A 10,000-nucleotide genomic window follows, 5' to 3' on the forward strand; every position below is an offset into this window, starting at 1 on the left:
CACATAATAGATTTGTGCCAAATTTCAGTTTCACCATTTTCAGACATACAAACAGACTAAATACAGACAATAAAATAAACAAATCAAGTAAGTCCCCTTGGCGTGAGCAGAGCCGGTTACGTTGAATCTAGTTTATGAGCTGTCATGTCTTTGAGAAGTGTGCAGCCAGTCCGTCCCGGTCGGAGTCGTCTCAATAGTGCATGGATGAATATTAAAAAGGCGTTCCCGTGACATGAAGACGGGTCAGCACACAGCAGGAGGTCGGTGCGGTGATTGCCAAGACAACGTCAGATTAATTCTACATAATTTCAGAAAGACAGAAGAAAATAATAATAAAAATTCAAAAAAGGCCCCAACAGTGATTTGTACCATCTTTTCCCTCCCACAAACACACACTCCAAAAACCCCAAATAAACAACATATTCCAGCAGTCAGTTACACAGTGGTCCCCCTCGATTAACAACAACAAGACTACAAAATAAAAGTCCAATTCAGCCAGTAAATTCATTCTCAAAAAGCCTAATTTGGCACGATTCAGTGATTGCCTCCAATTGCCTTTTAAAGTGTTTAAATACCTCACGGGAGAGCAATGAGTCGCATTCCATGAAATGTCACGGGTCCACTGAGGCGGATCAACAAGTACCTTTATTTTGAAGGATTTCATCACATGTTGAGATATTTGATCCGATGAAAACAAAACAAAAAAGCCCATTTCCTTTTGTTTTGTGTTTCACCAGCACCCAAAAATAATAAATCCCCTCAAATCAACACAGACATGTTACAGTAATTCAAGTCAATACGAAACTTAAGACCTTTTATAGAACTAATGTACAAAGAAATAAACACAAACGCAAAAATCAAAGAGATGATTCTGACAAAAGCTCATCTTTTGAGATGCGACATGGTTCCTCTTCGTCGTGCAACTTAAATACACACTGTGTGTGTGTGTGTGTGTGTGTGTGTGTGTGTGTGTGTGTGTGTCGCTCTCGTGGAGAGCTGCGTCTGAGAGGAGCGACGCTGGTCTGGAAATACAAAGAAATACAAAGAAGGTACAAAGCAAGTAAAAAATATTTCGACTGCAACGTCCGTCCTGGAGTGTTTCAAAAATATAAAAAATAAAATAAAAAGTCCTGCAACACATCTGATGCCCCTTTGTCGCCCCCTGGAGGAAGTCTTCACTCATCACGGGTAACAAAACCTCAAAACACCGAAAGGGGGGTTGAGTTAACCAGGGGTTGAGTTAACACCGGGTTTGAGTTAACACCGGGTTTGAGTTAACCAGGGTTTGAGTTAACACCGGGTTTGAGTTAACACCGGGTTTGAGTTAACCAGGGTTTGAGTTAACACCGGGGTTGAGTTAACACCGGGGTTGAGTTAACACCGGGTTTGAGTTAGCGGGGTTTGAGTTAACGGGGTTGAGTTAACCGGGGTTGAGTTAACCGGGTCTGAGTTAACCGGTCTGAGTTAACCGGGTTGAGTTAACGGGGTTGAGTTAACCGGGTCGAGTTAACCGGGTCGAGTTAACCGGGTCGAGTTAACCGGGGTTGAGTTAACACCGGGTTTGAGTTAACACCGGGGTTTGAGTTAACCGGGTCTGAGTTAACCGGGTTGAGTTAACCGGGTTGAGTTAACGGGGTTGAGTTAACCGGGTCGAGTTAACCGGGTCGAGTTAACCGGGTCGAGTTAAACGGGTTGAGTTAACCCAGTTAACCGGGGTTGAGTTAACCGGGGTTGAGTTAACCGGGGTTGAGTTACCCGGGGTTGAGTTAACCGGGTTGAGTTACCCGGGGTTGAGTTACCCGGGGTTGAGTTACCCGGGGTTGAGTTACCCGGGGTTGAGTTAACCGGGGTTGAGTTACCCGGGGTTGAGTTAACCGGGGTTGAGTTAACCCAGTTAACCGGGGTTGAGTTACCGGGGTTGAGTTAACAGGGTTTGAGTTAAACGGGTTGAGTTAAACGGGTTGAGTTAACCCAGTTAAACGGGTTGAGTTAACCGGGTTGAGTTAACCGGGTTTGAGTTAACCGGGGTTGAGTTAACCGGGGTTGAGTTAACCGGGGTTGAGTTAACCGGGTTGAGTTACCAGGGGTTGAGTTAACCGGGTTGAGTTACCCGGGGTTGAGTTACCCGGGGTTGAGTTAACCGGGGTTGAGTTACCCGGGGTTGAGTTACCCGGGGTTGAGTTAACCGGGGTTGAGTTAACCGGGGTTGAGTTAACCCAGTTAACCGGGGTTGAGTTACCGGGGTTGAGTTAACAGGGTTTGAGTTAAACGGGTTGAGTTAAACGGGTTGAGTTAAACGGGTTGAGTTAACCCAGTTAACCGGGTTGAGTTAACCGGGTTGAGTTAACCGGGTTGAGTTACCCGTCTTCCCTCCACAGCAGCGACTCTCTTCTGCGTTGAGATGAAGTTAACAAACGCAGACGGAGGAAAAGAAAAAGCTGAACCTCCTTCAAAGAAAAAACAAAAAGGCGACCTAAGAAATAAGTTAAAATGTGTCTCTATAGCAACAGCTCATACTGGGTTTTATTTCAGGACTAATCTTTGTGTCCTTTATGTACAATAAAGTGAGGAACAGTACAAGGCACACATTTACAGCTGAATTGTTACAAAGATATAAATAACCAACAAAAAAAAACAAGAAAGAGGAAAAAAGTTCATGAGTCGTGTCTCTGAAGCCCTGAAGGGTCAAGTCTCATTATTTTATAAAACATCGTCAGTTAATTATCTCTAGAAAATAAAGAAAGGTTGTTTCCTGTTATACACGCGTGTGACTTCATCCTGTTTTCAAAATAAGAGGTTGACAAAATACACGGATGGAAATAAGATGGAAAGGATCATATTTACAAGCGTGTTTCCCCGTGTTAATTAATTAAAAATACCACAAAACTATGAGAGAAGCGTCTTTATTCTTTGATGTTTAGCGGCTGGAACAATGTATTCTCACAAGACATCAAGAAATATGGAGTTTAACATTTCTACTGTGCTGTTTCATGCCAGAAATGTGGGACCTTTACTTTGAAAAATGTCATAATTGACCGTATATAGTCAGAGATTAAAAATAATATTATTATTACAAAAAATAAAATAAAGAAGTTTCTCTCATAATTTCGTGGTATTTACATTTTAATTTATAAGCAACACAAGTAACATATTTTGATCCATTAATCTTTTAAGTATTTTTCATGTACTCTTAACGCCTTTATTTTGAAAACCGGACGTCTCTCCACTATATTCACCGTCGGATAATTTTTGTTTTTCTCGTGATAAAAGTCACAAATAACCAGTGATATTTAATTATATAACGATATAAATAATAAAACAATGTTTGAATCATGGCTGTTCAGGGCTTCCGTATTTAACTCTGTCCATTGTGCTTTCAATGGCAACATGTTCTCTCTCTCTCTCCCTCTCTCTCTCTCTCCCTCTCTCTCATGTGCCGACAGCGTTCGTTCTCTAAAGTGTCGATATGAAGGTCTCGTCCCGGCAAAACCTCGCCTGTGTGTGTGTGTGTGTGTGTGTGTGTGTGTGTGTGTGTGTGTGTGTGTGTGTGTGTGTGTGTGTGTGTGTGTGTGTCAGATGCTGTCCACGAAGCTGCCGGGGAACAGGCCCGTCCGGCCGTTCCTCTGCAGCGTTCCCTTGAACCAGCCGTCTTCTCGCTTCCTGTGGACGAACACGACGTCGCCCTCCTTGAGCTCCAGCTCCGCCTCACTCTGAGGGGGATAGGACACCACCACCCGGTACCTGAGGGGGAGAAGGAGAGAGAGGGAGGAGAAGGAGAGAGGAAGAGAGAGAAGGAGAGAGGAAGAGAGAGAAGGAGAGAGGAAGAGAGGGGGGAGAGAGAAAGAGAGGGGGAGAGAGAGGAGAGAGGAAGAGAGAAAGAGAGGGGGAGAGAGGAAGAGAGAGGAGAGAGAAAGAGAGAGAAAGAGAGGGGGAGAGAGGAAGAGAGAGGAGAGAGAAAGAGAGAGAAAGAGAGGGGGAGAGAGGAAGAGAGAGGAGAGAGAAAGAGAGGGGGGAGAGAGGAAGAGAGAGGAGAGAGAAAGAGAGAGAAAGAGAGGGGGAGAGAGGAAGAGAGAGGAGAAAGAAAGAGAGGGGGGAGAGAGAAAGAGAGAGGGGGATAGAGAAATAATTGAATTGAAAGAGGGAGAGGAAGAGAGAGAGGGGGAAAGAGGTGAGAGAGAGACAAAGAGAGGAAATATTTATCAGCCAAATTAAATATTTTATAGGATATTCAACATTAGTTTCTTTACAACATTTAATATGCATGACACAGCATGAAGCGTCGCCCCCTGGTGGTGACAGCATGAAGCCTCGCCCCCCGGTGGTGACAGCATGACGCGTCGCCCCCCGGTGGTGACAGCATGACGCGTCGCCCCCCGGTGGTGACAGCATGAAGCGTCGCCCCCCGGTGGTGACAGCATGAAGCCTCGCCCCCCCGGTCGCCCCCTGGTGGTGGCATGACGCGTCGCCCCCCGGTGGTGACAGCATGAAGCGTCGCCCCCCTGGTGGTGACAGCATGAAGCGTCGCCCCCCTGGTGGTGACAGCATGAAGCGTCGCCCCCCTGGTGGTGACAGCATGAAGCGTCGCCCCCCTGGTGGTGACAGCATGAAGCGTCGCCCCCCGGTGGTGACAGCATGACGCGTCGCCCCCCGGTGGTGACAGCATGACGCGTCGCCCCCCGGTGGTGACAGCATGAAGCGTCGCCCCCTGGTGGTGACAGCATGAAGCGTCGCCCCCCGGTGGTGACAGCATGAAGCGTCGCCCCCCTGGTGGTGACAGCATGAAGCGTCGCCCCCCTGGTGGTGACAGCATGAAGCGTCGCCCCCTGGTGGTGACAGCATGAAGCGTCGCCCCCCGGTGGTGACAGCATGAAGCGTCGCCCCCCTGGTGGTGACAGCATGAAGCGTCGCCCCCCTGGTGGTGACAGCATGAAGCGTCGCCCCCCGGTGGTGACAGCATGACGCGTCGACCCCTGGTGGTGACAGCATGAAGCGTCGCCCCCTGGTGGTGACAGCATGAAGCGTTACCTCTCACAGATGATGGGCCGGGCGTCGTGCTGCTGAGACGACAGAGACGAGCACGGCTGGCGAGGAGGAGGAGCGATGGGCGCCGGGGGCGACGAGAAGGACACGGCGGAGGGTTCTGGCTCGAGGCCCCCAGGGGCCGGGGAGGCGTCGTGAAGCCCCGCCTCCCCGGCGGCAGCTTGCTCCGCCTCCAGGGTCGGGGAGGAGGGAGGAGACGGACGAGACTTCTTCTTGTTGGAGGACAGAAGCTTCAGGAGACTCTTCTTCTCCCTCTGAGGAGAGAGAAGGACACGGGAGTTAGAGACACACACACACACACACACACACGCTAGGATCTGAACACACACACACACATGCTAGGGTCTGGACACACACACACACACATGCTAGGGTCTGGACACACACACACACACATGCTAGGGTCTGGACACACACACACACACATGCTAGGGTCTGGACACACACACACACATGCTAGGGTCTGGACACACACACACACACACACACATGCTAGAGTCTGGACACACACACACACACACACATGCTAGGGTCTGGACACACACACGCTTGAGTCTGGACACACACACACACACACACACACACACACACATGCTAGGGTCTGGACACACACACACACATGCTAGGGTCTGGACACACACACACACACACACACACACACACACACACACACACACACACACATACATATGCTAGGGTCTGGACACACACACACACACACATGCTAGGGTCTGGACACACACACGCTTGAGTCTGGACACACACACACGCTTGAGTCTGGACACACACACACACGCTTGAGTCTGGACACACACACACACGCTTGGGTCTGGACACACACACACACACGCTTGAGTCTGGACACACACACACGCTTGGGTCTGGACACACACACACACACGCTTGGGTCTGGACACACACACACACGCTTGGGTCTGGACACACACACACACGCTTGGGTCTGGACACACACACACGCTTGGGTCTGGACACACACACACGCTTGGGTCTGGACACACACACACACGCTTGGGTCTGGACACACACACATGTACATACTACGGTCTCACACACACACACACACACACACACACACACACACACACACACACACGTCTGAACACACACCGCTACATACTACGGTCTCGACAACACACACACACACACACGCTAGGGTCTGAACACACACCGCTACATACTACGGTCTCGACAACACACACACACACACACACACACACGTATGAAATATCCAGCCGCGTCTGACCTTGACGTTGTCCAGCCGGTTCCCCGGCGCCGCCCCGGGTCTCGGACCGTCGGCCTCCAGCGAGGCGGCGCTGACGTTGGGAGGCGTCAGAGAGGCGGCGGCGCAGCCCATCGCTGCGCCGGGCCGCGAGCAGCACTGAGCCGGACCGGAGGAGGAGGAGCACACGGCCAGGTGAGGCAGGTACGCCACAGGTGAGGCCGACGGAGTCGCAGCCGCTGCTGCGGAACATGAAGGATACATTGTAACAATGTTACACGTTTAAGACCAGGGCGTCGCCCCCTGGTGGCCAGGAGAGAGAATGCAGCTTTAACACATGAAGCATAGACTTCTATACAACCAGAGGAGTCACCCCCTGGTGGTCAGGAGAGAATGCAGCTTTAACACATGAAGCATAGACTTCTATACAACCAGAGGCGTCGCCCCCTGGTGGTCAGTAGAGAATGCAGCTTTAACACATGAAGCATAGACTTCTATACAACCAGAGGAGTCGCCCCCTGGTGGTCAGTAGAGAATGCAGCTTTAACACATGAAGCATAGACTTCTATACAACCAGAGGCGTCGCCCCCAGAATCCCTCCCCCCCGGTCAACGTACCCGTCCTGACCGCGTTGCGCGCCTGGTTCACGGTCATCTGGGAGCCGGCGTGCAGAGCGACTTTTGGCTGTTGACCCGTCGCCGTCTGTGCCGCCGTCACCGCGGCCGCCGGCTGGGAGTTGGCGGGAGCGACGGCGACGGGTTTGTTGAAGTCGGGCCCCGGGACGACCGCGGAGGAGGGGCTGACCACGGTGACCCCTCGGCCCGCCTGGGTGCAAAGGCTCATGGGAACTTTGGGCTGAGTGCTGCCCGACGTCGTCCTGGAGAGAGAAGGCATGAAGACGGTGAGACGAGATGGAGGGATAGTTTAATTATTGTTATTTAACAATGTTTAAATAAAATTGTATTTATTTATTTTTTATTTTATTTATTTTATTTTATTAATTTATTTTATTATTATTTTAACAATGTTAAAACAATTGTTAAACATTGTTTAATTTTAATTGAAATAATTTAAATAATAAAATAAATAAAATATTTATTTTATTTAAATAACAATGTTTTTTCAGTGAGGTAAAAGGAGTGATTCAAGCTTATAACATAAAGTAAGGAAAGATAATAATTATTAGATAATATTAGCGATAGATTAAAAAAAAGAAGAGAAGTGCTTCAGAGGTTTTAGTGTAATTGGAGGATATTATTTATTTATGTGTACAAGTGTAAGTAAATAAATAATCTGTCGATTCTGTCTGATCACAGATTGTTGTTGTGTTACATTAACGTATGTTTCTGTAAATAATAAGGTTTATACACATGGAAGGAAAAGTTCAAAACAGCTTTTTTTCACATTTAGTGTGCAGATCCTCTTTAAACTGGATTAATTTATAAGAAGGATTAAAATAAACGGGATCATTTGAGCACTGAATTAAAAAGATTAATTTGCTGGTTTCTGTCCATTTTTCTTCTTCTGTCGGTTTCTTTTTAAGTCACTTATTTGTGTTTTTAATGCCGCTGTCATCTCCATCCCTTTTGAAAATGAGATTTTAAAAACCTCAACAGGGATTATCCCCTGACAGAGTAAAGGGCTTTAAGCCCAAATAAAAAGCAGCAGCGAGGAGCCTGACGGATAAAAACCCCTCAGAGTAACGTTCTGCGTTATCGAACCACCGACCTGCTGACCGGGCTCATGTAGTTCCCGGGGAAGACTCCGATCTTGCCCGTGTGCATGGAGGTGCCCTTGAACCAGCCGTCCTGGCAGCGCTCCAGCACCAGGAACATCTCGCCCTTCCTCAGCTCCAACTCGTCCTCCTTCCGGGGCGAGTAGGGGAACATGGCCACGTAGCTGCAGGCGACACGGAACGAGGGTTAACACACACTTCACCGGGAACCGAGTAACACAGGGTTAACACACACTTCACCGGGAACCGAGTAACACAGGGTTAACACACACTTCACCGGGAACCGAGTAACACAGGGTTAACACACACTTCACCGGGAACCGAGTAACACAGGGTTAACACACACTTCACCGGGGGAACCGAGTAACACAGGGTTAACACACACTTCACCGGGAACCGAGTAACAGAGGGTTAACACACACTTCACCAGGGGAACCGAGTAACACAGGGTTAACACACACTTCACCAGGGGAACCGAGTAACAGAGGGTTAACACACACTTCACCGGGAACCGAGTAACAGGAGCCTGAAAATCAGCAGCGAGGGAGTGAAGTGACCAGGAACAGGGTTCATCCTCATTCTGAGATGTGTAAATATTAGTATACCTGTAGCTGGCTAAGAGTAAATAAAGATTGAAACACAGAACAAATAGAAGTTCCAGGTCCGCCTATAGAAAAAAGCACTTTCAGGATGATGATCTCCTTGAAATGATGCTTCACTAAGAAGAAGAAGAAGAAGAAGAAGAAGAAGAAGAAGAAGAAGCCCTGAGGCTCTCCAAATCATAGCACAATATGTGAACAGTCTCTCTGCACTGTTTTCACTTGAAAAAGTGAAGCAGAACAAAGTCAGATTGGGTAAAGTACAGAGAGAATTCAGGCGAGGTTTCCAAAATTTGCATTTCGGCACATTTGCGCATATTTTCGCGCATCTGTGACATTTGAATTTTTTCATGTAGCAAACCTTATATTTCACTTCCATATGACTTATGGTGTTGAATAAACTTGTATCAGTGTGGATTTACTGGGGGAAATGCATTTTTTCAACAAAAAAAAATAAAATTTCAGAATGTGCTGACTCAGCGATTGATGTTGCTGTGTTCTTTGGTTCATATCTCAGTGATGCTTTGCAGCAGAGGGATTTGGTGAATAGATTTGGAATCTGTGTGGAATTGTCTTGCTTTTTGCTATTTGTCTTTTTCTGATAGCACCAAGCTACGGGCTGCTAGTTCCGGAAACATGCAGAGTGGGCTGACTCCTGACAAAATTATAACTTTTATTTTAATAATTATTTTAGTTGGTGTTTGAGTTGTGTTGAAATGGCTGACTAATTATTGTAGCCCAGGTTCTCTTGTTTAATTTGATGTGTAGCATCAATATATTTGTTCATGATTATTGTAATGTTTTACACAGTTTAATTAAAATTTTAAAAAAGGACCTATATAGGTCCATTCGGGGCTTAATTTCCATGACTTTTAACCAAATTTCCATGACTTTTCTTTTTCCATGAGAGTCAAAGTAAGTTTGTTAAAGATGACAACAAACAGCAGAGTTTAGTTACTGTTGACAAACAATTGGCAAAATTGGCAATAAATAGAATATATATTGCAATGTTTGATATTGCAATACCCAGCATATCGTAAAAAAACACAATAATATCATATACACACACACACACACACACACACACACACACACACACAGCGAGCGTGTCTCTATCTCGTCCACTCTGACCGGGGGCTCGATCCCCGGTCAGAGTGGACGAGGAGCCTCTGTGGGATGTTTCAGTCTGACTGCAGCGCCGTGAGGGGGAGGGGCCCTGAACGCCTCGCGGTGGGACAGCCAGACGGGGGCGGGACTTACGCCTCTCAGGTGTGTGTTGTCCTGGAGAGTCATGAGACCCTGGAGACTCAACCTCAGGTATGGACCCCGTGTTTAAGCCCCAGCAAACCGCTTCTGACATCTCACTGCACATTTCAGAAGACTGCG

General features: G+C 47.8%; 1 protein-coding gene across 1 annotated transcript in view; it reads right to left on the reverse strand.

The window, feature by feature from the left end:
* Nucleotides 1–3,572: 3,572 nt before the first annotated feature.
* The window catches only part of sh3rf1 (SH3 domain containing ring finger 1), a gene marked incomplete at its 3' end in the record, with an annotated part of 43,051 nt that continues 36,623 nt past the window's right edge, over nt 3,573–10,000 (reverse strand). The window contains 6 exon segments of the mRNA XM_079221448.1: nt 3,573–3,741; nt 5,026–5,294; nt 6,259–6,321; nt 6,323–6,522; nt 6,898–7,157; nt 8,009–8,179. Coding sequence (XP_079077574.1) covers nt 3,573–3,741; nt 5,026–5,294; nt 6,259–6,321; nt 6,323–6,522; nt 6,898–7,157; nt 8,009–8,179 — 1,132 coding nt within the window.

This window comes from Taurulus bubalis, assembly GCF_910589615.1.
Source record: "Taurulus bubalis genome assembly, chromosome: 7".
Taxonomy (NCBI): Eukaryota; Metazoa; Chordata; class Actinopteri; order Perciformes; family Cottidae; genus Taurulus; species Taurulus bubalis.